The sequence below is a fragment of the Gorilla gorilla genome, chromosome 2 (assembly GCF_029281585.2).
Source record: "Gorilla gorilla gorilla isolate KB3781 chromosome 2, NHGRI_mGorGor1-v2.1_pri, whole genome shotgun sequence".
Taxonomy (NCBI): Eukaryota; Metazoa; Chordata; class Mammalia; order Primates; family Hominidae; genus Gorilla; species Gorilla gorilla.
Genome location: NC_086017.1, coordinates 133,204,511 through 133,231,030, shown reverse-complemented (window position 1 = coordinate 133,231,030; position 26,520 = coordinate 133,204,511). Strand labels below are relative to the sequence as shown.

The window sequence follows — 26,520 nt, the reverse complement described above, 5'->3', positions numbered from 1 at the left end:
CACAAGGAAATTGTTTCCCTTTTGTGAAAAGATGGGATTGGAGTAAACAGTCCCTTCAAGGTCTGACAATCTTTGATCCATGTATCTGGCCCAGTTCCAGCAGGACATGTTAAAAGGGTTGGGACAGCAGGGTGACAGGTTTCGAGGTGGATGCGGACCACGTTGAAGTCAAGCCTTGCACTCAGCTTTCCTAAGGATTCCCCTCGTACTATATTTTTTGTCAGGCGGCTCCGCGGTCACCTTTGCTCCGCGGTGATTGGCCTGCAGCGGGGTCCTCGTGTTTGTCCAATATGGCGGCGCCCAGTGGCGGTGTGAACTGTGAGGAGTTCGCCGAGTTCCAGGTGATGGGGTTTTCCTCATGTGGCAGGCATGTGCCTCCTTTTGTCCCCAGACCCTATTCCCTGCTTTGCTAGGGAGTATGAACCAGCTTTGGAAAAAGCGGGCAATTCAAAGCTCTTTTCTCGAGCCATTGGAGGTCATGGGGGGCGCGGGTTTGGCCTTAGGGAGCGAGGCTGCTCTGTAGGAGGAGGGAGGAGGGGGGTCATAGTTCTCTCCGCGGCTCTCCGGCCTTGACTGGGAAGCTCTGGGTAATCTGCGGTGGTAAAGCTCGGGATGTGTGGATAAGGATTGTAACAATCTTGTAGCAGTTCCCTGAACTCAGTTTCCAGCTTCTGCCATTCCTCTCCTACTTTTGTAAGTAGAGTTTTTGTGGGAGAGACGGTGAAGAAGAGCTGTTTAGTTGATAAAACAAATACTTGGTGCAATTTACTATTTTTGTGGGACAAGACGTATGGAAGCTTGGAGGGAGGATTAATTATAGTACCTGCTCTACTGTCATTGCCCATTAGAGAAGATGTAATATTTAAAGGTTCTGCCTTTTTATGTTCAAATATGAGAGACCTAGGGCTGATTATTAACACCTGAATGCAAGAATAGGGATCTGGTTTTGACCAAGTTGCCATTAAAGTTATCTGTTCCAATTCCGTCATAAATGTGCTTCTGTTTAGTTACAAAGTTGAATTCCAAAATCATGATCTTAAATATGTATTGCATTATTAACTAACCGAAGATACTGAAAAATTGACCTATCTGTAGTAAGCTTTGTACTTTGAACGGTTTGAAGGTAGTGGTATTCTTGAATACTGCCTCAGCCTCCCTGTGGCTAGGACTACAGGCACGTGTCACCATGCCGGGGTAATTTTTTAAAAGATTTTGTAGAGACAGTGTCTCACCAAATAATCCTCTTGCCTCGTCCTCCCAAAGTGTTGGGATTACAGGCGTGAGTCACCATGCCCGGCCTAAAGTGTTTAAAATTTTTGCAACTCTTATCTTTTCATTATAAAAATTAGATTTAGTACTTCTATAAAATATCCTATTTCCAAGTTGAAATAAAATACAGAAAAGAATGTTTAAAATCGAGTGCCTAGAATCCCATTTTAGCATGCATTCAAGAATTTATTAGATACTGTATTAGTCCGCTAGGGCTGCCATAACAAAATACCACAGACTAGGTGGCTTAAACAATAGAGATTTATTTTTTCACAGTTCTGGAGACTAGAAGTCCAAGATTAAGCTGCCATCAGTTTCTAGGCTATACAGTTTGATTTAAGGGGGGAAGAAGAGTGCCATCAGAATTAGTTATAGTAAGGCTTCTCTTCCTGGCTTGTAAATGGCTGCTTTCTCACCATGTCTTCTTTATGTCACTATCTCTTCTCTGTGCCTGCACCTGGAAGGAGAAGGATCTCTGCTATCTCTTCCTCTTCTTTTTTTTTTTCTTTTTTATTGCATATCTTCAAAGAGCAATAGATCTGTGCTGTCCAAAATGGCAGCCAATATAGCCATGTGTGTACCAAGCACTTGAAGTGTGCCTAGTCTGAATTGAGAAGCATTGTAAGTGTAAAAAAACCTCCAAATTATGAAGACAGTGCAAACAATATAAAGTATCTTTTTTTATATATATTTCACATTTAATATATATATATTTTTTAATTGATCATTCTTGGGTGTTTCTCCCAGAGGGGGATTTGGCAGGGTCATAGGACAATAGTGGAGGGAAGGTCAGCAGATAAACAAGTGAACAAAGGTCTCTAGTTTTCCTAGGCAGAGGACCCTGCGGCCTTCCACGGTGTTTGTGTCCCTGGGTACTTGAGATTAGGGAGTGATGATGACTCTTAACGAGCATGCTGCCTTCAAGCATCTGTTTAACAAAGCACATCTTACACCGCCCTTAATCCATTTAACCCAGAGAGCACAGGGTTGGGGGTAAGGTCACAGATAACAGGATCCCAAGGCAGAAGAATTTCTCTTAGTACAGAACAAAATGAAGTCTCCCATGTCTACTTCTTTCTACACAGACACCGCAACCATCCGATTTCTCAATCTTTTCCTCACCTTTCCCTCGCTTCTATTCCACAAAACCGCCATTGTCATCATGGCCCATTCTCAATGAGCTGTTGGGTACACCTCCCAGACGGGGTGGTGGCTGGGCAGAGGGGCTCCTCACTTCCCAGTAGGGGTGGCTGGGCAGAGGCGCCCCTCTCCTCCCGGACGGGGCAGCTGGCCAGGCGGGTGGCTGACCCCCCCCCCCCCTGGACGGGGCGGCTGGCCGGGCAGAGGGGCTCCTCACTTCCCAGTAGGAGCGGCCGGGCAGAGGCGCCCCTCTCCTCCCGGACGGGGCGGCTGGCCGGGCGGGGGGCTGACCCCCTCACCTCCCTCCGGGACGGGGCGGCTGGCCGGGCAGAGGGGCTCCTCACTTCCCAGTAGGAGCGGCCGGGCAGAGGCGCCCCTCACCTCCCGGACGGGGCGGCTGGCCGGGTGGGGGGCTGACCCCCCCACCTCCCTCCCGGACGGGGCGGCTGGCCGGGCGGGGGGCTGACCCCCCCACCTCCCTCCGGGACGGGGCGGCTGGCCGGGCAGAGGGGCTCCTCACTTCCCAGTAGGAGCGGCTGGGCAGAGGCGCCCCTCACCTCCCGGACGGGGCGGCTGGCCGGGTGGGGGGCTGACCCCCCCACCTCCCTCCCGGACGAGGCGGCTGGCCGGGCGGGGGACTGACCCCCCCCACATCCCTCCTGGACCGGGTGGCTGGCCGGACAGAGGGGCTCCTCACTTCCCAGTAGGGGCGGCCGGGCAGAGGCGCCCCTCACCTCCCGGACGGGGCGGCTGGCCGGGCGGGGGGCTGACCCCCCCACCTCCCTCCCGGACGGGGCGGCTGGCTGGGCAGAGGGGCTTCTCGCTTCCCAATAGGGGTGGCTGGGCAGAGGCGCCCCTCACCTCCCGGACGGGGCGGCTGGCCGGGCAGGGGGCTGACCCCCCCACCTCCCTCCCGGATGGGGTGGCTGCGGGGCGGAGATGCTCCTCACTTCCCAGACGGGGTGGCTGCCGGGTGGAGGGGCTCCTCACTTCTCGGACGGGGCAGCTGCCGGGCGGAGGGGCTCCTCACTTCTCAGACGGGGCGGTTGCCGGGTGGAGGGGCTCCTCACTTCTCAGACGGGGCAGCCGGGCAGAGACGCTCCTTACCTCCCAGACGGGGTCGCGGCCGGGCAGAGGCGCTCCTCACATCCCAGACGGGGCGGCGGGGCAGAGGTGCTCCCCACATCTCAGACGATGGGCGGCCGGGCAGAGACGCTCCTCACTTCCTAGATGGGATGGCCGGGCAGAGACGCTCCTCACTTTCCAGACTGGGCAGCCAGGCAGAGGGGCTCCTCACGTCCCAGACGATGGGCGGCCAGGCAGAGACACTCCTCACTTCCCAGACAGGGTGGCGGCCGGGCAGAGGCTGCACTCTCAGCACTTTGGAAGGCCAAGGCAGGCGGCTGGGAGGTGGAGGTTGTAGCGAGCCGAGATCACGCCACTGCACTCCAGCCTGGGCACCATTGAGCACTGAGTGAGCCAGACTCCGTCTGCAATCCCGGCACCTCGGGAGGCCGAGGCTGGCGGATCACTCACGGTTAGGAGCTGGAGACCAGCCCGGCCAACACAGCGAAACCCCGTCTCCACCAAAAAAATACGAAAACCAGTCAGGCGTGGCGGCGCGCGCCTGCAATCGCAGGCACTCGGCAGGCTGAGGCAGGAGAATCAGGCAGGGAGGTTGCAGTGAGCCGAGATGGCAGCAGTACAGTCCAGCCTCGGCTCGGCATCAGAGGGAGACCGTGGAGAGGGAGACCGTGGGGAGAGGGAGACCGTGGGGAGAGGGAGAGGGAGGGGGAGGGGAAGAGGGAGAGGCTTTTTTTTTGTTTTTGAGACAGAGTCTTGCTCTATCCCCCAGGCTGGAGTGCAGTGGCACAATCTTGGCTCACTCCAACCTCCACCTCCCGAGTTGAAGCGATTCTCCTCCTGAGTAGCTGGGATTACAGGCGCCCACCACCATGCCCGGTTAATTTTTGTATTTTTAGTAGAGATGGGGTTTCACCATGTTGACCAGGCTGGTTCCAAACTCCAGACCTCAGGTGATCCGCACCCCTCTCAGCCTCCCGAAATGCTGGGATTACAGGTGTGAGCCATGGCGCCCAGACTATCTCTTCCTCCTCTTATAGGGACATCAGTTCTATCGGATTAGGGCCCACCCTTATGACCTCTGTTTAACCTTTATTACATACCTCAAGGCCCTATCTCCAGATACAGTCATGTTGGGGATTAGGGATTCATGAATTTTGGGGACACACAATTCAACCCGTAACAGATACCTACTAGTCTCCTGGCACTTGCGGAAACCCAGTGGATGGAGTATAAAACAAGGAACGTAATCTAAGTATGGCTATAAAATGTAGAAAATATTGGGAAAAAAAAGAATAAAATGCTAAAAGAATTTAGAGAGAAACAAATCAAGAGATATGGTTGAGTTGGGCCTTAGGCAGGCAGGGACTAGGTGTATTCTAGGCAGAGGCAATAGGATAATAGACAAAAAAGTTTTATGTATTTAAGGGAAATAGAAAATCAGTATTGCTAGAACACATTATTTATACAGGGGCACATTGGGATTACACAAGATTGCAACCAGATTTGTGGAAAGCCTTGTGTGTCAAGTGTGAGTTAGGGAGTCCTTTTTGTGCAGAGGGGTGAGATGATCAAAGAGGTGCTTTAGGAAGATTCATCACTACTGCCAGTGGCTTTGTTTAGACCCCTATCATTTTTGAAACTAGCTTTGCAACAGGCCTTCCTATCTTCTGGCACTTTTTTTCTCTACTATATTCCCCCTTCAATCTAATCTCCATAATACTGTGGCATATGCTATTATATTCTGAATTTTATAATCTAAGCTATGCTTTTAAGTTTTAGGTTCATATGACTAGATCTAAACTTCTTAACATGGCATATAAGACCTTTTAAAATCCAATCCCAAAGTGCCTCTTGTCATGTCTCTTATCATTGTCCTCATACATGTCTGTTTCATCCTACCCACCCCCCAACACTTCCACATGCATGTTTAAATATTAGTATTTCTATTAGGAATATTCATTGACACATAAGTGATTTTTGAATCACATTGTAATTAGGTACTAAATAGGTTATTTTCTAGCATCAGTGATGGTTTCTTTTATGCTTACAGGGCTGCTTTCTATTCCTGTCCTTGGGGATGCTGGGTGTTAGAGGACTCTGGCAGTTGTAGACAAGTTTGTGTTTCTGGTTTGGAGGAAGCACCATGGGAGCTTTGATGTAAAAATAGAGTTTGAGGAACCAGATCTGTCTGAAAAGAACATCATGTAAAAGGGACCTTGATGTCAAGTACCAATGACATTACTTCTGGGTACCATCAGGCAAAGGGAGAGGAGAGGAAAGGTTAAGGGAGTTCCATATCATTCTTTGGAGTACAGTGTATTTTAGTTATATAATGGCCCCTTTCCTATTCCTCACCCCTATGTACCCTAAAAAATATGTAGAATTATAAAATAACTTTACCTGAGAATGAATCTTAGGAATAGACTATAGTATAATTGTCGGGGCAACAGAAAGTTTTCTCTACCCCTGCCCACTACTAAATATAGGCACTTCTTCAATACCTAAATTGCCTTCCAAGAGGATGAGATTTTTACCCCACCAATTAGAGAGAAGACATAAAATGCATTCCAAGAAAAACGCCTGCATAATTTCAGAGTCAGCCTACAATGAGAGGTTCATGATATGTCAGATCTCTTCTTGTTTTGAGGAGGATGAAAGATAGAAGAAGCTGGGGGTACTACAGAATTTATAAAGTTATCTTTGGCTATGATTTAATGTTTAGAAGCTCATGAGGGTTCTACACAAGATGCAGCCTTCAGAGAACCATTGAACTGTGTGTATTTCTGTGTTATTTCTGTGGACAGGTGTTGCAGTTTATTGTGTATGATGTCTGTTCTGTTCAGGGGTGTCTTCTATGTATTTTCTTGGTGAATTTCTGTGGACAGGATGTATGCCATTGGGGCTAAGCCTCAGGTAGGTAGTCAGTAATTCCTTATGGATGATCCATATAATTCAATGGCAGCATTTTTGTGCCTTCATTCACCTTTGTTTGCTCACAGTGTGTGAGGGCAGCCCGAACTTTTGCCTAGAACCTCTTGGCGTTGCCTTAACAGCTTTGGCACTTTTTTCCGTGTGAAGAAATGTGAGCCTGGTGAGACGGTTTACAGTTCTTTTCCTTCTCCCTTTTCAATTTTGAAAGAAATCACTTCCTGTCTCATTACATCACAAAAACACTGAGGGGCCACTATGTTGGACAGAACATTCACTGTTCTCAACAGGTTCCTATAAATAAAATTCGAATCTCCTTCTTTTCATAGCTGAAATGATTGACTAAATGGCATGCCTCTACTACTTCATCACCCACACTTTATTTCGCTACAATGTTTCCTTCCCCAATCATTTTACCTCCCTTTTTTTCTTTCTCTTTAGCTTTTCTGGTATCTCTTCTGTGACATTTAAGAATGGCATACAGTTTTCAGCAATTCCTGAACAAGTACATTATCAGTTTAGGGGTTGTCAATTATATTTTCTAGAATATAGCACTGTCCGGTAGGACTTTCTGTGATGGTGGAAATGTTTTGCATTTATGCTATCTCCATATGATAGCCACTAGCAACAGGTGGCTCTTGAATACTTGAAATGTGACTAGTGCAATTAAGGAACTAGATTTTAAATTGCATTTAATTTTAATTTAAATAATCTCACGTGGCTAATGTCTGCCATGTTAAAGGCAAGCTCTAGATCATATATTGATAATTCTCTAGTACACACAGAAAAATTGATACACAGTCATGCTCCACATAATGATGTTTCAGTCAGTGACTGACTACATATACAATGGTGGTCCCATGAGATTATAACACCATATTTTTACTGCACCTTTTCCATATGTAGATATATTTAGATACACAAGTATCACTGTGTTACAGTTGCCCACAGCATTCAGTACAGTAACCTGCTGTATATGTTTGTAGCCTAAAAGCAATCATCTATACTATATAGCCTAAGTGTGTAAGTAGGCCATACCATCTAGGTTTGTGTAAGTACACTCTATGATGTTCACACAACAGAATCACCCAATGACACGTTTCTCAGAATGTTTCCTTGTCATTAAGCACTACATGACTATTTGATAATCCATAGGTTCCACTGGTAAGACAATAAAATTGATGGACTCATTACATAGTTAATGTGGATAGATTCCCATTGCTATGTAAGGAATTTAGTAGTATGTCCAAATTGTTTTATTGGAGATGAATCGGGCTAAAGTGTTCAAACTCAAAACTGGTTAAAGTTCAGAGTCAATAAAAACCCCAGGAAATGTCAAACGATGTAATCTTTCACGTGGATTGCTGCAGTCGTCTAACTGATCTTTTGACACCTACTCTAGTTCCTCTGCAGTCCACTTTAATCTAAGCAGTCATTTTAGAACACAGATCTGATCATGTAACCTTAATCACAACAGAAAACACATGTTTGGTTCCCTGTGGGTCTCAGAAAAGACTAAAATCCTATCATATGACCTCTAATAATGGACCTCATGTTACACCATGTTTTATCTTTCTCTGTGTACTTAAGCCACATTACCTTTTCAGTCCATTAAACACTCTATTTATATGGCTCTCTTTAAGGTCACCCATGATTTCCATCCTGCTAAGTTTAAAAGTTTAATTTCTGTTCATATAATCATTTATTTATTCATTTAAAATTTTTTTGAGACATAGTCACCAAGGCTGGAGGACAGTGGCACATCATAGGTAACCGTAACCTTGAACTCCTGGGCTCAAGTGATCCTTCTGCCCCAGCATCCCAAGTAGCTAGGACTGCAGGCACATGCCACCATGCTTGGCTAAATTTTTTACTTTTGTGGAGACAGAGTCCCACTGTGTTGCCCAGGCTGGTCTTGAACTCCTAGCCGTAAGCAGTCCTCCCGCCTGAATCTACCGAAGAGCTGGGATTACAGATGTGAGCTACCACACCTGGCCCCATATAATTCTTGAGTTAGTAACATTCAACACAAATGACCAATCCCTCCGTTAAACCTTTCTTCTGACTTCCGTGACATCACAGAATTTTTCCTTTACTTTTAGATGTAAGAATTCCTTAATCATTGGCCCCCTTCGCTTTCTACAGTCTCCTCCAGTGATCTCTTCTAGTTTCATGGTTTTAAAGAACATCAGTTTATTAATATAACTCCACCCCGATCAGTGTCAGACTGGCATACTCTACTTTCTATTCCACTCTTCTACTCAGATATCTAATAGGCATCTCAAACGTTAACAAGTCCAAAACAGAGCTTTGTTTTTTGTTTTTTGTTTTTTCTAATTTTAAAAATTTTAGATTTGGGGGTACATATACAGGTTTCTTTTTTGAGATGGAGTCTCGCTTTGTCACCCAGGCTGGAGTACAGTGGCGCGATCTCAGCCCACTGCAACCTCTGCCTGCTAGGTTCAAGCAATTCTCCTGCCTTAGCCTCCTAAGTAGCTGAGACTACAGGTGTGCACCACCATGCCCGGCTAATTTTTTGTATTTTTGGTAAAGACGGGGTTTTGCCATGGCCAAACTGGTCTCAAACTCCTGACCTCGTGATCCATCCACCTCAGCCTCCCAAAGTGCTGGAATTACAGGCGTGAGCCACTGCACCTGCTCTAATTTACCCATCACACAAATTATGAACATTGTACCCAACAGGTAATTTTTCACCCCTCACCTTCCTCCTTACCCTTGCCCTTTGGAGTCCCCAGTGTCTATTCTTTCCATCTTTATGTCTATATGTACCCATTGTTTAGCTACCATTTATAAGCAAGCACATTTGGTATTTGATTTTCTGTTTTGAGTTATTTCACTTAATGGCCTCCAGCTCCATCCATGTTGCTGCAAAGGACATGATTTCATAATTTTTCTTCTTTTTTTGGAGACTTGGAGACAGAGTTTCGTTCTTGTTTCCCAGGCTGGAGTGCAATGGTGCAATCTTGGTTCACTGCAACCTCCACCTCCTGGGTTCAAGCTATTCTCCTGCCTCAGAGTCCCAAATAGTTAGGATTACAGGCACCTACCACCACACCCAGCTATTTTTTTGTATTTTTAGTAGAGATGGGGTTTCACCGTGTTGTCCAAGCTGGTCTTGAACTCCTGACCTCAGGTAATCCACCCACCTCAGCCTCCCAAAGTGCTGGATTACAGACGTGAGCCACCACGCCTGGATGATTTCATTCTTTTCTGTGGCTGCATGGTATTCTATATATATGTGTGTGTATACGTACACCATATTTTCTTTATCCAGTCAACCGTTGATGGACACTTAGCTTGCTGCTGTGAATAGTGCTGTGATCAACATATAAGTACAGGTGTCTTTTTTTTTTTTTTTTTTTTTTGAGACGGAGTCTCTCTCTGTTGCCCAGGCAGGCTGGAATGCAGTGGCATGATCTCGGCTCACTGCAACCTCTGCCTCTCTTGTTCAAGTGATTTTCCTGCCTCAGCCTCCCCAAGTAGCTGGGATTACAGGTGCGCGCCACCATGCCAGTCTAATTTTTGTATTTTTAGTAGAGATGGGGTTTCACCATGTTGGTCAGGCTGATCTCGAACTCCTGACCTCATGATCCACCCACCTCGGCCTCCCAAAGTCAGGCGTGAGCCACTGCGCCCATCCTCTAGGTGTGTTTTTTATATAATGATTTATTTTCCTTTGGGTAAGTACCCAGTAGTGGGACTGCTGGGTCAAATGGTAGTTCTGTTGTTGGTTCTCTGAGAAATCTCCACATATTCCATAGAGGTTGTACTAATTTACATTTCCGTCAACAGTGTATAAGCGTTCCCTTTTCTCTGCATGCTTACCAATATCTGTTGCCATGACAAAACTTTAAAAAAAAAGTTTTATTATACAAGATTTTAAACATAACACAAAAGGAGAAGGCTGTACCACAAACACTCATGTACCCATCCCCCAACTCCAACAACTAACTAATTCATGGCTACTCTTGTTTCATCTGTTCGCTACTACCACTTATCCCACCCTAATCCGATCATTTTGAGGTCATCCCAAATACCATATCATTTTTTTCTGTAAAATTTCTGTCTATATCTCCAAAAGATTACAACTTTCTAACACCATACTATTGCCACATACAGACAATGAACAGTAATCACCAGATAGCCTGAGTCAGAATACAACTCTTGATGTTCCTACTCTTTCCAACTCTCTTCCTTCCCCAGTCTCCCCCCACCATAAGTTAATGGCACTTCCATACAATTAGATGCTTAGGCCCCAAGCCTGAAAGTCATGCTATTTTATTTTCTTGTCCCTGACCACCAATTCAGCAATTTCTGTTAGCTCTATCTTCAAAATATATCCTAAGTCCAACCACCTCTCCTTAATTCTACTGCTACCAGTTTTTTTGTTTGTTTGTTTTAGACAGAGTCTCGCTGTGTTGCCCAGGCTGGAGTGCAGTGGTGCAATCATGGCTCACCAGTGCCTCAACCTCCTCAGCTCAAGCAATCCTCCTACCTTGCCTCAGCCTCTCAAATTGCTGGGATTACAGGCATGAGCCACCACCCCCAGCCCAGATGTTCCTATCGTTGGTTCAATCATGTCATTTAGATTTTAGCTCAAATGTTACATCCTCAGAAAAGCCTTTTTTGATGTTTATCTGAAGTAGCCCCCAAGCACCACTCAGTCACTCTTCATCTCATCACCTTAGTTTGTTTTCTTTTTCATAGTACTTTTTAGTATCTGAGATTATCTTGTTTATAGGACACTTGTTTAATTTCTATCTCCCCCTTCAGGAATTTTGCTCTATAAGAGCAAGGACCTCTTTTATTCGCTACTGTAGCCTTGATGTTTTGAATGGTGCCTGACACATGCTAGACATAGGACAGTTGGCCCTCCTACATCTATGGGTTTTACATCCATGTATTCAATCAACCGTGGATCGAAGATAGTTGAAAAAAAAGTTGCATCCATACTGAACATGTACAGACATTTTTCTTGTTATCATACCCTACACAATACAGTGTAACTAACACCTATTTACATAGCATTTATATTGTATTAGATATAAGTAATCTAGAGATTATTTAAAGTATATGGAAGGATGTGCATAGGTTATATACAAATATTGTGCCATTTTATATCAGGGACTTGAGCATCCTTGGATTTTGTTAACCATAGGAGGACCTGGAACCAAACCCCCATGGATACTAAGGGATGACAGTAATTGTATGAAGAATGAGTTAATAAATAATGAGCTCTGTGATACTGTCTCTTACTGCTGCATTATTTAAAGACAAATATTGCTGAGGGCTTTCATAACCAAGAAAACCTCTATCCAAAAGGCACAACTTAACCCTTGGCCTCAGAAGATCAGTTCAGTTTAGATAGCGAAAAGGAAGGTTTTGAAAGAGAATTTAAAGGGGCTTTAAAAAAAAAAAAAAAATAGGCCAGTCATAGGAGGTAAAGTGGCAAGGTGGGTCCCTGTCTTCTACTTACCTATTTTTTTTTTTTTTGGACTCCCCAAATAGTACTGCCATCATTTGTTTGGAATTTACCACTTAAGCACAATACATATATCCTTCACTATGTGTGGTGGTTGCCCAATGAATACATTGAGATTATTCCTTAAGAATTCCAGTTTACAGAGAATACTATTAAAAAAAATAGAAAGATACAGGACGAGAAGATAATGAACTTGGTTTTAGACCTGATATTTGCTAGTGTTTTATTAGTCTGAATTATGAGCCTTCTGCAAGCCGTTTCACTTCTAGATTGAGGTATAGAAAAGGCCATTAAATTCACTAATTAAAAATTAGTGGAATGATAGAACAGAATCTAGACTACAGACTTAGATTGAATGGACTAAATGGTTTATAATTGGAAACAACCTAAATGTTTGTTAATGAGAAAGTGGCCAAATGAGTTGTGCTTGAACAGGATAGAATACTTAAACGCAACTATTTAAAATATCTTCAGGGCTGGGTGCGGTGGCTTTTGCCTGTAATCCCAGCACTTTGGGAGGCTGAGGCGGGTGGATCGCTTGAGTCCAGGAGTTCAAGACCAGCCTGGGCCATGTAGTGAAACCCTCTCTCTACAAAAATATCCAAAAAAATTAGCAAGGTGTATCGCACATGCCTGTGGTCGCAGCTATTTGAGGGGCTGAGGTGGGAGGATCACCTGAGCCCAGGAGGCAGAGGTTGCAGTGAGCCAAGATCGCGCCACTGCACTCCAGCCTGAGCAACAGAGTGAGACCCTGTCTCAAAAAAAAAAAAAACTTTCAAGACATTTCTAGCAACATTATATTATGCTCATAATATAACGTCTTGAAGCCAGATTTTAAAATGTTACATAGTACCTCAGTTGTATAAAAACATTAATAGGTATGTGTAGAAAAAAGACCAAAGGGACATATTAAAATGTTGATAATGGTTAACTATGGATGATTTTTATTTAAAGTTTTTTTCTAACTTTTCTAAAATGAAAGTAATAATAATAATAATTTTTATTTTAACAAATGGACGAGGAAAGAAAGGAGTTGGTTTCAGTCATGGATTTAAGTTTGGCAAAGGTAAGAAGTAGCATAGTATATTGAGGGAAAAAGAATCAAACGTTGCTTTTAATACATATTAATATTGAATATTAACTTGGATGTTTTCAATAATAAGTATATTCCTAGTATTATATAATTCTGTTTTATTTTCATTCGTTCTTTCTTTTTTTAAGAGATCTTTTTTTAAGAGACAGGGTCTTACTATTGCCCAGGCAGGAGTACAGTGGTGTGATCATAGCTCACTGCAGCCTTGTACTCCTGGGTTCAGTGATCTTCCTGCCCCAGCCTCCCAGGTAGCTAGGATTGTAGGCGTGAGTCACCATGTCTGGCTAATTAAAAAAATTTTTTTTTTTGTAGAGACAGGGTCTCACTATGTCTGTCATTAAGGCTGGTCTCAGATTTCTGGGTTCAAGTGATACTCCTGCCTCAGCCTCCTAAAGTGTTGGGATTACAGGTGTGAGCCACTGTGCCCAGCCATTTTCTTGATGCTTTTTAAGTGGCTGTGTTTTGTTGTTGTTGTTGTTCTTGTTTGAATATTTTGTAAATTTGAGAAACTAAAAAGAAAGAGAAAGATATACTGCCAGAAACTTCTCCCGGAGTTTAACTGAAGACGAGATGTAGCTGATGTCCAGCCTTTCTCTAGTGACAAGTGAAAAGAAATACACTGATCATATGTGGGTAGGAGGGGTTGTGCTGTGTAGGTACTTACTACCAGTCTTTTTAAGTTCCCTGCCCTTTTGATATTATTTTTCTGTTGGTTTTTTTTTTTTTTTTTGAGAGTTGGAGGCTTTCTGAGGTAAGAGGGATCCTTGGAACATATGAGCTATGGTTACTAAGAAAAAGTAAAAACTAGTAGTACACTTTATTGGCTGTATGCTGGAGGTGGAAGGAGCATACACTGTTTGCTAAACACCGTGCCAGCAAATGGGATTTCAACATGAGTAAAACAGTCTTAACCCTTAAGACAATCACATTTGAGCCAAGGAGACAGAGTTGGTGCCCACGGTTAGGATTACCATTACTTAACCTACCTATCGTCCTTGAACATTTTCTTATGGTTGCATGTATTTGGCTTGGTTTCCTCACTCCTGACTTAAAGGATTGTAAAATATCCAAGAGCTTTATTTTTTACTTAAATGCTTATTTTTTATCACTAACTTTCCATTTGGGTTATATTCTTTTATTTTAAATACATATAGGAATTACTCAAGGTGATGAGGACAATTGATGACAGAATAGTACATGAATTAAACACTACGGTTCCAACAGCTTCCTTTGCAGGGAAAATTGATGCCAGCCAAACCTGTAAACAACTTTATGAGTCTGTAAGTGTATTTTTTGAGTCTTTTGCTTCTTTCATGCCTTTCTTTGCAGGCTGAATAAGAAATCAGTTATCTTGTAACTCGACTGTGACTAAAGGAATGACATCTTTTCTTTGCCTATACCTGATGGTGTATATAAGTTTTGATCTGGTTACTACACATTAAAGAAAATGTGTGACCTTACGCTTGTGAAATCTTACCAAACCTGGGAAGAAATGGTTCTAAAGAATGGGAGCAGTTGTTTTGTAGCCTTTAACTCAAGGAGGCCTATGTACAAAGGAAAGAAAGGAGGAGAGTGAAACAGTGAAGTAAAACAGTAACAAGAGCAAGGACTGTGAGCATGTCAGTCCTAAAAAGCCAGGCAGCTGGTACAAGGAGGAATTAAAACCCTTCACACCTTTAAATCTTCTTTTTCTCACTCCTCAGGAAGGGGAATAGAAGCATTTGGCAGCTGGGAGAGAAGGAAAGCCAGTGGATCAATTGTCCTTTCCTGAGGCTTTGGTTTCTCAAGTATATATTTTTCATTGCCCCCCTTTGTTTCTCTTTTTTAATCTCCAAAAGCAGAAGGAAATAATGATGCAGCAAAATCTTTTTTATAGTTTATTTACCTATATTCTTTTAGTAATTTGGAAGCTAAAGTTCAAATGACACTTGCTATTTTAAGCTCTACCACAAGGTTACTGTTTGGATTCATAGTCATAAAGAAGGCATCCTTAAAACCTAAACTGCCTTTCTCAGATCAGTTTTGGACAAGCTTATCCATGTCAGTTAAATTCAGAGCATTAACTACTGATATTTTTGTTCTGTGTTAAAGTATGTTATTTTAAATAAGCAGGTAAGTCTTCTTTGAGAAAATCATAAGATTGTGGACTTTAATGAGTAGAATTCAGTATTGGGAGTCGACAGGATGGGACCTAGTCCTAATTGGCTATGAGGTTGTTTGACAGTTCACTTTCTTTGGGTACCTCTGTCTGAAGAACTGGAATTTATGGTCACTTTGGTGATACTCCCTCTCTCACCTCACTACTCATATAATCTCCATAAGCTATAAAATTGTTTCCATTTACAATCTTCCTGTTAACCTAGACGTTTATAGTATAGTGATTAACAATACGGACTCTAGATCTAGATTAATCTCACATCTGCTACCTCCTAGCTGGGTAACCTTGATTATGTCACATAACCTCTGCCTCAGTTTTTTTTTTTTTTTTTGAGACAGTGTCTCACTTTGTCACCCAGGCTGGAGTACAGTGGCAGAATCTCAGCTCAGTGCAGCCTCCACCTCCTGGGTTCAAATGATTCTTGCACCTCAGCCTCCCAAGTAGCTGGGACTACAGGCACACGCTACCATACCTGGCTGATTTTTTTTGTATTTTTTGGTAGAGATAGGGTTTTCACCCTGTTGGCCAGTCTGGTCTCGAACTGCTGACCTCAAGTGATCCACCCGCCTTGGCCTCCCAAAGTGCTGGGATTACAGGCGTGAGCCAACATGCCCGGCTGTCTGCCTCAGTTTTAATATTTGTAAAATAGTATAATAATAGTACCTAGTTCATAGAGTTGTTGGCGCATTGAATTATAAAGTGCTTACAGTACTAAGTGTTTTGTATACAAATATTGCTGGCCAGGTGCGGTGGCTCACACCTGTAATCCCAACACTTTGGGAGGCTGAGGTGAGAGGATCACTTGAGTCCAGGAGTTCAAGACAAGCCTGGGTGAGATGGCGAAACCACATCTCCACAAAAAATACAAAAATTTAGCTGGACGTAGTGGTGTGCACCTACAGTCCCAGCTACCTGGGAGGCTAAGGCAGGAGGATTGCTTGAGCCCAGAAGGCAGAGGTTGCAGTGAGCCAAGATCACACCACCGCAGTCCAGCCTGAGTGACAGAGCAAGACCCTGTCTCAAAAAAATGTTTGCTGCTACTGCTATCATTTTTTTTTAAACAGGCCCTGTGAGAATCACAAGTTGTTGTTTTTTATCTCCTTGTTGAATCAGGATAAGCTTGCATACTAAATTTAGAACTCTTCTGTTTTGGAAATCCTGTGTGTGTGTTTGAGTTTTTCTCTGTATCTATATCCTGGAAGGATTCAGCAACATGTATATCAAGTAAAGCTTAATTTTTCAAGTAGCTTTGTGCCAGGGATCAAGTCTGCAGCAGAGTGCCCATACCAATAAGTACCACTGAGTTCCCTTAAGTATTATGTCAATCAAGAAGCAGAACTCTATGAAATATCCAAGTTGCTCATGTTCACTCTGACTTTAATCCCTGACCCAGCTTCCTTCTATAGCTGAAGAAGGGATATTTGCCTTTTCAAATAACGCTTCTTCCTAGGAGATGATCAGTAAGGTTATTATGAAGCACTCATTTTAGAAATTTCAAATCTCAAGAGTATACTCAAGGTAAAACTTGTAAATTTCAATGAGATCTTATTAGAGCATATTCCCTTCAATCTATGACATTTTTCTAGCTTTACATTGTTTATTCCCATGGTAAACATAAAAATCAATACTGAACAATAAAGTCTATGAACTTGAAACAATGTTTAACAAATGCAGATTTTGGGGTATTATCAAAATGTGGCTATGATTATGGAAGTATGTTTGAAACATGACCATGATACTTTAGAATCAAGATGGGAAATAAATGAGAACTGTTTTTATTAATTTGTTGCATTAAGATGGAGGTTATCAAGAGTTGTTCTGTCAGACATCCTTAATTTCAATCAGCACACACAATTGATGCAACCACTAATCTGTGCTTCATATATAAGTTTTCCTTATCAATACTTATATTTTATAATCTTGAAAAGGGCTCTGTCTTGCGAAGGTAAAGGTAGCATTCTTTGTTATTTATTGTAATGAAATCTTCTATACATGACTTAGTTTGTAATTTCTTTCACTTGTTGACAATGTGAGACAGGAAAAAATATGAAAGGACAAAGAGAGGAAGAATAGCCGTTTAAGTGGCCAGGTGTGTGCGGGTGGTTGTAGAATAGAGGAACACATGAATGGAATCACAGGGAAAGTCAGTGGTGTAGGGCAGAGGAAACTGAAGTGAGAATAGCCCAGCTTGGGGAATGCAGAAGGAAAGCCGAAGTCAATACCAGGAGCATATTGAGGAAGAGGACAGCCCCAGACCTCATACCTTCCACCCTCAGAGATGCTGCCAGTTATGTTTTTAGATGAGGTAGCTGATTCAACACAATCTTCTCTTTCATGGTTTCAGTCGTCAGAAATTGTTTTAGAAAGTATTGAATTTCTATAGTCTCAAGGATTTTTTTGAAAAACACTAAAATGTGATAAATTTATGCAGTTTTTTTTCTCCTTTCATTCCTTTGTTCTTTTAGTTGATGGCAGCTCATGCCAGTAGAGACAGAGTCATAAAAAATTGTATAGCCCAGACTTCAGCAGTAGTAAAAAACCTCCGAGAAGAGAGAGAAAAGAATTTGGACGATTTAACGTTATTAAAGCAACTTAGAAAAGAGCAGACAAAGGTAAGTTGAACAGAATTAACATTTCTCAGGCAAAGTTTTTCCAACTGTAGCCTTCAAAGTAAAATTTTTAATATGAAAATTTTGGCATATAATATGGCAGTTACTTAAAAAAATGATCAAGAGATTAGTGCTTCATTTTTAGTGAGCTTTATTATGTTTAGTTAATTAATTGGTAAATTAATGTGCACTTCTTGAACAAATGCAGCATAGCAGCTTTGTCTAAAATAAGCACAGTCATAATTTATTTTCATTTCTTTGTTTCTTTCCCACTATTAAAGACAAGGGATCACTACAGGTGAAGTACCACATCAGAAATTCTGGGGAAATCACATCTGTACAGTATCTGCCTTTTGAGACATAACCTGAGAAAAACATCTCTAATATATTTTGGAAATAGCTCCAGTTTCATTCTGTAGAAATCTGCTGAAATGTAATATAGACTATTTAACTTCAGGATATTACCCTCGTTAGCCATAAAAATATAGTATGATTTAAATATAACCAGATTTACTTCTACCTCATTATAATTTATTTCCCTACTGTGTAAAAGTTGCTAGGGATCTTTGGCTTTTTCTTGGACATGACTTTTTCCCATTTCCTCCCCTATCCCTGCAGTGTTTTTACTTTTAAGAAAACAGCAAGTACCTACCTAGGGATGTGTCAGAGGAAGCCTTATTTTCCCAAATCAGCTATAATGTAGATAGGGTGTAGGCTTCAGAATACAGTTAATGCAGCAGAACTGTTTCTTTACAGCACTTGTATGTGACGTGTCAAGGAAACAATAGAAAAATACAGCATATTTTATTATGTGGGATTTATTGCTGTCTTTCTTTTGAGGGGACTCTTAGGGGGTAACTTTTTATCTTGTATAATTTCAAACTTACCAAAAAGTTGTAAGAATAGTGTAAGGAACTCCCATGTGCCCTTTACCTATATTCACTTATTGTTTATATGTTGCCCCACCTGCTTTACAGTTCATTCTCTTCACCCTCCCTCTCTCCTTCTCTTCATCCTTCCCTGCCTTCCTCCCTCTCCCTGTCTCCCCACACACCTGTATGCATAAATACAGTTTTTTCATGAACCATTTTGAGACTATGTTATACACATTGTACCACTTTACCCTTAAACTCATTAGTTATTTCTAAGAACAGGGACTTTTCCTACAGGACCAGTGTACAATTATCAAAATCATGGTTTTTTTTTTGTTGTTTTTTGAGACGGGGTCTCACTCTGTCACCTAGGCTGGAGTGCAGTGTTGCAATCTCAGCTTACTGCAACCTCTGGTTCTGGGGCTCAAGCAATCCTGCCTCGGCCTCCCCAGTAGCTGGGACTACAGGCGCGAACCACCACACCCAGCTCATTTTTTGTATTTTGGGTAGAGATGGAGTCTCACCATGTCACACAGGTTTATCTCAAACTCCTGAGCTCAAAGTGATCCACCTTCCTCAGCCTCCCAAAGTGCTAGGATTATAGGTGTGAGCCATCACACCTGACTTCATGTTTGTATTTTAAGATGGCATAATAGGTGACTTACGGATCCTTGTGGGATTGAGTCATGCTTTTCATACTGCACAGTCATGAAGTTTGCCCTTTGTTTAGTAGATGTAGCTGAACTTTGAAAAGGGGACCTCGTCATCTATTGAAAACTATTAGTAGAAAAGAAAAGAAACCTCTTTCCTTGTAGCTGGCTGCACACAAGGTGAGTAGGCCAGGCTGCTGCACTTTTTCGATCATTCCGCCAATTCAGGATGTCTCACTGGATCCAGGACTCAGCCACTGTCTTTGCTGCTCTCTTTGTTCATGACTACTGCATCAGGTCTGTATTCCATACCTGCTCATGCCACAGGCACTGGTGGATCCCTTGGACAGTGACCTTATGCGGTGATGTTGATCTTACTCCCCTTGCTGTTCATGAAGGCATATAGATTATTTATTTATTTATTTATTTTTGAGATGGAGTCTCACACTATCGCCTGGGCTGGAGTGCAGTGGTGCAGTCTTGGCTCACTGAAACCTCCGCTCCCAGGTTCAAGAGATTCTCCTGCCTCAGCCTCCCTAGTAGCTGGGGTTACAGGTGCCTGCCACCACGTCCAGCTAATTTTTTTTTTGTATTTTTAGTAGAGACAGGGTTTCACCATGTTGGCCAGACTGGTCTCGAACTCCTGACCTTGTGATCTGCCCGTCTCAGCTTCCCAAACTGCTGGGATTACAGGCATGAGCCACCGTGTCCAGCCGGCATATAGATAATTTATATAAAACTGGTGAAAGTCTAGTAATTTTGGAGTTTGTATTTCAGTGCTCTTGAAGGTGTTGACAAAGGAAACTGCAGGGCAAAGGCTGTTAAATTGGAAACTGAAAAGTCACTGTTTGCAGATCAAGTCAAACAACAGAGTGACTCATTAGTGGAGAGCAAAGTTCAAAACTCTACTGAGTGTTTGGGAATGATTGTGACACACAATTTGCTCAGCCTTGAGATCTGCCCTTGTGTCTTTAGGGCCCAGATAGAATCACCAGGATGACCACTGCAAGGAGGGTTTAGAAACCAATCAGTGAATTGCATGAGGTTTGCTTTCTAGCTTGATAACATATAGGGTTGGGGGTAACCATGGGGTAGTACATAAGCAAATAAGGAAACGTGAATTTTTTTTTTCAATTTTCAAGTTTGCTATGAAGATTATGGAATCAGAGAGAGCTCTTGGAGATGGTACAGCTCTACCTCTTCATTTTCTATCTGAGGAAAAAGACTCAGAGATACTTGAGATACTAACTGACACCCCCAAAGCCACAAGCTAGTAAGTGGTAGAACTGGGACTTTAACCCATCTCTTCTGACCCTGCATTCAGTCAGTTTCTTTAAGTTGTGACTAATAGTCAGATACTTTAGTGAGTATATTTTATTTATAGACAGATGCCAGTCAAAAAATCCCCACTAGTTTACCTGAATATTTAACTCAAAAAAAGCACCTTCATTGCTGGACCTCTATAACTGCTGTCACATGTTAGTGGCCTTAAGTTTACCTGTTGAAGACCTACAGTCTCAAAGACAACTGTCTCAAAGGTGACAGTTTGTTGGTAGCACTGATAAAATTGTATTAGAAGTTGGCTGTAATATCTGCAATGTTGTAGAATTTTAAAAAATAATCCAAAGGCAGACAGCTCTGAGGAAATAAATGCCACCTACCTTGGTGGCTTTGTAACCTTGTGTATTAATTGTTCTGAAAAGTCTGATTTTGAATCTGTAAAATGGAGTTGATACCTAATAACTTCTTATTTTTGAGGGGCATGTGCGGGGAGGATTCAAGGATGTAAGTAAGAGCTAGCATATTGGCTGCTAACAAAGTAGCAGTTTCTTTCCTTTATGAGTCTCTGGGACTCCATATTTGTTGCATTAATCCTCTTTGTCATATCACCAACCAGTGGTTTCTAGCTTTTGTTTCACTACTGCTTAAGGGCAGGGTGTTGTGACAGGGGAGGATTCCCTGTCTCAGTGTCAGTGTATTCTCTTTTGGACAGTTCTAATGTTCGAAGATTTTCATATTGTGAAATTCTGCTCCCATGATATATAAGTACTGCTTCTTAATCTTCTCTCTGGAGTTACCCAGGATAATTCTGAACCCTTTTCTACATAGTATCCCTTTAAATATTTGAGAGCAGTTTTGAAGACTATCTTAGTGACTTTCACACTGTTCTTCAACTGAAATTATTTCTTTGGCAGTCAGTCCAGGCTTTGTCAGACAAGTGGAGCTTTAATGATTTTGGTCTGTATGGCTGATTAAAATGGGAACTTAGGTTGCATTGGTGGGCTTCTTCAGGCTTGTTACTACTGCACAGCACAGGACTAATTGTCAGAATGCAGTCCTTCTCCTTGTTCCACAGTTCTAGCCATATGTACAGGCCTACGCGTTGACACCAGTTCTGAATCTAAGAAGGGAGTTTGCAAGGAGCCATTGGATCTGTCCCAAGTTCCATTCTTATCGTTGTTGCCACAAATTTCTCAAACCTCCTGCCTGAACTGCGCTCCTGGTTGGCCAGGGTCTTTGGCCTAGGTGTCAGATTCATGCTTGCCCAGATCTTGTTGAGCTTTCTGACATTTTGTTCCCAGATCTGGTCTGGGTTCTTCACTTTGGCCTGAGGAAATCATCCTGGTGTTAACCTCTTAGTTGGCATCAACCTATAGTTCATGCTTTTTTCTCCTCATTTTCCTGAATATTTTCAAGCCTTCTGCCTGGAACTAGCCAGCTTTTTCCCCTTCAAGTCCTCTAACAAAATGCTACTGGGAGTATGGTGAGTCCTGCTCTCAGGGCCTGGCAATGGAATTGGCTACTTTTCTGTTGGAGTAATTAGGTTGGCAGTTATAAAGAAAGCTAAAAAGACTTGGCATTTTTAGCCTGAGACCTCTGACTGTATGGTTAAGGTGTGAGGAAACGCATGCCTTTCTAGATCACTTCCATGTATATTCTCTTTCCTCCCTGAGGGTTTTTTTTCTTAATTCTCTATTCAGGTCAGGTTTGCACTTCCTTGTCCTTTTCTTCCTCTGTGCTATCTTTGCAAGTCTGTAGTTGTATGATCAATCTCTAGAACTGGAATCACTGGGTTCAAGGACATGAGAATGTACATTTCCTATGAGTCTTGCCACATTGCCCTCCATAGAATTTGTAACAATTTATACTCTTACTAAGAATATATGAGTATATCTTTTCACATACCTTCACTAATGTTAGGTTTTATCAAACTTATTCATTCTGCCATGTTATGGCTTAATTTGCATTTCTTTATACTGGCGTAAGATTGGCATTTTGTTATGTTTACTGGCCTTTTGTATGTCTTCTGTGAATTGACTGGCCTTGGGATATTTTTTTTTTTAAGCTCTCAAGGTGATTAGGATATGCAGCAAAGTTTGAGATTAGCAATTGATTAGATATGGGGAAAGCTGATTGTGTCAAAGAAGCTTCCAAAGTCTGCCATTAACAGACAAAAATACTAGAGCAGTAGCAGGTTTTGTTGGGTAAACATGAGTGTGGTTTTAGCTCTTTAAATTTTATAACTTCAATTTTTTTCTTGCTCTTTAAATTTTATAACTTCAATTTTTTTTTCTTGCAGTTGAAATGGATGCAGTCAGAACTGAATGTTGAAGAAGTGGTAAATGACAGGAGCTGGAAGGTATAAAATAACGTTGGTGTTTGGAAAGAAGTAGGAGGGAAACTGAACTAGCAAAGGGAAACCAAGGGAGGGGGAGTAAAGAGTGCCTTGAGGCTGTAAGGAAAGTAGAGATCACTCGTTTACATTTACAATTGAGGATTGTAACCTTTTGGGGGCGGGGGGAGGGTAGGGAGAGCAGGATGCAGTTAGCATCTAATTAGAGCCATTTTATAACAATTAGCTTTACAGGGCCAGGCGAGGTGGCTCACACCTGTAATCCCAACACTTTGGGAGGCCAAGGTGGGTGGGTCACCTGAAGTCAGGTGTCTACTAAATACAAAAATTAGCGTGGTGGCATGAGCCTGTAATCCCAGCTACTCGGGAGGCTGAGGCAGGAGAATCGCTCGAACCCAGGAGGCAGAGGTTGGAGTGAGCTGAGATCAAGCCATTGCACTCCAGCCTGGGCAACAGAATGAGACTCCATCTCCAAAAAAAAAACCAAAACAAAACAAAACAAAATTAGCTTTATAAGCATATGATAGAACTGAATGAGCTGCCATCATAACAGCATTAGAGACATTCTCTATGTCTCCTAACACTAATTACAGGCATGGTTGCTATTTAGAGTTACTACTCAGAACCTTCAAGGAGGCTATTTGTTCAAATTAGCCTTTTTGAGCTCAGTTACTTTCCGTAAGTTTTCCTATCATTAGGTAACCTATACGGTTGCTTGTCTTCTAACTTACCTGATCATAAAACTTGTTATTATATGTAGTTTTACTGGTATCTGATAAGGCTTTTTATTGCTCATAGATTTACAAGCTCCTTATTATCATTGCATAGTTCTTGTTAGGAACTAGATTAAGGGACCAGATCCCAGAAACTTACATATAGTCAAAATTCATGAAACTCTGACTTTAGTTTTCTGAAAAAGTATATCCATTTACCCCTCTCTAAAACTCTAAAAGATTTATGAAGGGCAAAAATCTATTAAATCTGAGAAAATGTACTGAAAATTCTGTTTTATCATTTGAATTTAACTACTGGAATGTTGTTAAACTGTGTGCTTATAAGAGAGGTTAGCTGAACCAAAACCAGAATGTACCAGCTTGCTGAGACATGAACACATTGCAAAATACAAATTGGCTTTCTTTGCTTTATCACATTTCTCTATCTTATCCTCTTTGCCAAGGTTTCCTATTCCTGCCCTTTCCACCAACATGATGAGGTGTCTGTCACTTGAGAGGATTTGGCAATATTTCCCATTTATATTCTCTGGAAAAATAATGTTTACTCTTGAGATTGGATGGGGAAGGGGTACAATGAAACATCTGGCTTGAAAAAACAAGTGCAGAAGTTTATGATATATGTAAAATGTAGTGGGAAGAGTGAACTATTTTGAATTTAATATTAGTTTTAAAGAAAATATGTTCTATCCACTCCACTGAAGATGAGGCCCCTACTTGTTTTAAAAAGAAGAAAATGTAGCCATGGTGCTCTGGTGCAGTGGGCCAGCAGAAGTGGATAGGAAATCATTTGGGAAAAGGATTTGGAGAAGCTCAGCCAAGTTGTATATATCACCCCAACCAGTGTGTCAAGGCCACTAAACTGAAGCCTCCCTCTTGTCTGATTGGGAATTTCAGGGAAATGTCGGGGCTGGAAATGGGTGAGATGAATTGTAAGACAAAAGGGCTAGACAGAGTCTGTATAATTTCTACATATTTTCTATTAATTGTGAGATGCATATGTGAAAGATTATGTGACATGTAGAATTTAATGAATATTAATAAAATGAATATTCATGTATCTACCACTCAGCTTAAGAAATTGAATAATAGGTCAGGCGCAGCACTTTACTGGCTCACGCCTGTAATCCCAGCACTTTGGGAGGCCGAGGTGAGTGGGTCTCTTGAGGTCAGGAGTTCGATACCAGCCTGACCAACAGGGTGAAACCCCGTCTCTACTAAAAATACAAAAAATTAGCTGGGCATGGTGGCGGGTGCCTGTAGTCCCAGCTACTCGGGAGGCTGAGGCGGGAGAATTGCTTGAACCCAGGAGGTGGAGGTTGCAGTGAGCCGAGATCACACCATTGCACTCCAGCCTGGGCGACAAGAGCGAAACTCCGTCTCAAAAAAATAAATAAATAAAAAGAAATAGAGTAACAGTACCTCACAACCTCTGTGTTTAGATTTTTCTTTTATTTTTATAATAGTCAATGGCAGCCAACATAGGTAGTTTGTTTTTTTTTAACCTAAAAAGTGATTTGTTCTTTACATTAATGATGTATGGGGGTAAATTCTGAGAAGAAATTCTTTTCAATTTCAGAATTGTTATAATTGGACACTTAAAATTTTTGACATGATTTAAATTTTTTTAATATTAAAAATGTTTTAAAAATTTTAAAAATAGTAATATACAGTAAAAATTCTGCCTTCTGTCCCTCTCCTTCAGCTACCTCCTACTTTCCCTTCCCTCTGAAAGATGGTATATGCTTTCAGATATTCACACCTTTTCTAATTTTATGTGTGTGTGTATTTTTCTACCTTTGTTACACAAGTGAAACTGTACTATTCACACTTTGTTTTTTTCCCTTGATAATCTTGGAGATCTTTTTAAATCAGAACATAAATTATTTTTAACCTTGCATGTATTCCATTGAATAACCATACCAAATTTTTATTTAACACAGTTCCATGTGGACATTTAGTTATTGAGCATTCTTTATTTAACTTATTTTAGATATTTTTGTGTTGTTGTTTAAAAATGTCCAGAATATGAAATTGAAATGTTTGCTAGTAACTAAATTACCTGGCTCTTGATGATTTTTTCCCGAAGTAACTTAAATTTTATTAAAATATTAGAATTGTCTTGTAAATGGATGTCAAGGCCTTCTGTGCATTTGGCACCTCATAAGTCAGTTTGAACTGCTGAGGAAACTCTTCTGTTTCCTAAATCTGTTGACTTAGGACAAAAATGGTAATAGCCTTTTGAAGCCTACTAAATTGAATTTAGTTCTAGGCCTGATTTATGCAGGATAACTCAATGACTTTTGTTTCTGTTTCAATATTTTAGGTGTTTAATGAACGCTGCCGAATTCACTTCAAGCCTCCAAAGAATGAATAAAGAGAGATTCTTTTTTTTTTTTTTTTTTTTTTTTTAAGGACTGGGTCATCTCATAAGAGCTAAGCATGACAGATGTCAACAGGGCGGGCTTTCTAGGATGATTTCTGAGCCAACAGTCCAAGACCTTTTGTTGATTTCAGCCCCACTTAGCCAAGACCTCAAGTATAAATAATTCTGATAATTATGGAGAAATCAACTGCTATTTTATACTGATTCTGTAAAAAAAAAAAAAAAAAAAGTTTTGTAACTATTAAAATAATTTTCTGACTCAGTGTACATATTTATTTGATTGTTTTCTATGTTGAGACAGTTCTCTTTTTATTTATTTATTGAATTTTTAGTTTTTATTTTTTTAATATCCTGTCAGGTTGTAAGACAGTTCTCATAAGAGAATTTGCATGCACTTTCAATATCTGATTTGTATTGTATTTTTTAATTTTTATAAATTTATTGGCATGGATGTGGACCTT

At 41.5% G+C, this 26,520-nt stretch overlaps 1 protein-coding gene across 9 annotated transcripts; it reads left to right on the top strand.

Moving 5' to 3' along the window:
* Positions 1-246: 246 nt before the first annotated feature.
* MIX23 (mitochondrial matrix import factor 23) lies at positions 247-26,317 on the top strand. 9 transcript variants are annotated; one of them, XR_008678680.1, is made up of 6 exons: positions 12,924-12,992; positions 14,174-14,299; positions 17,643-17,789; positions 20,284-20,352; positions 20,451-20,581; positions 22,889-22,950. XR_008678680.1 is itself a non-coding variant. In XM_004036172.4 (5 exons), the coding sequence occupies exons 1-5, from the start codon at positions 291-293 to the stop codon at positions 26,048-26,050; spliced, it is 435 nt and encodes a 144-aa protein (XP_004036220.1). In that variant the 5' UTR covers positions 247-290; the 3' UTR covers positions 26,051-26,317. The 9 variants fall into 9 exon arrangements, 8 of the variants coding, with proteins under 8 accessions (XP_004036220.1, XP_055239762.1, XP_018880308.1 ...); XM_004036172.4 differs by lacking the exons at positions 12,924-12,992; positions 20,284-20,352; positions 20,451-20,581 and adding exons at positions 247-341; positions 26,000-26,317 and having other exon boundaries at positions 22,889-22,948; XM_055383787.1 differs by lacking the exons at positions 12,924-12,992; positions 20,284-20,352 and adding an exon at positions 273-341.
* Positions 26,318-26,520: the final 203 nt, after the last annotated feature.

Coding starts and splice junctions, on each gene's coding strand:
- MIX23 (XM_055383786.1), top strand. CDS start 12,939: ATGGACGAGGAAAGAAAGGAGTTGGTTTCAGTCATGGATTTAAGTTTG. Junction 12,993..14,173: donor TGGATTTAAGTTTGGCAAAG/GTAAGAAGTAGC, acceptor AAATACATATAG/GAATTACTCAAGGTGATGAG. Junction 14,300..17,642: donor GTAAACAACTTTATGAGTCT/GTAAGTGTATTT, acceptor TTGTTCTTTTAG/TTGATGGCAGCTCATGCCAG.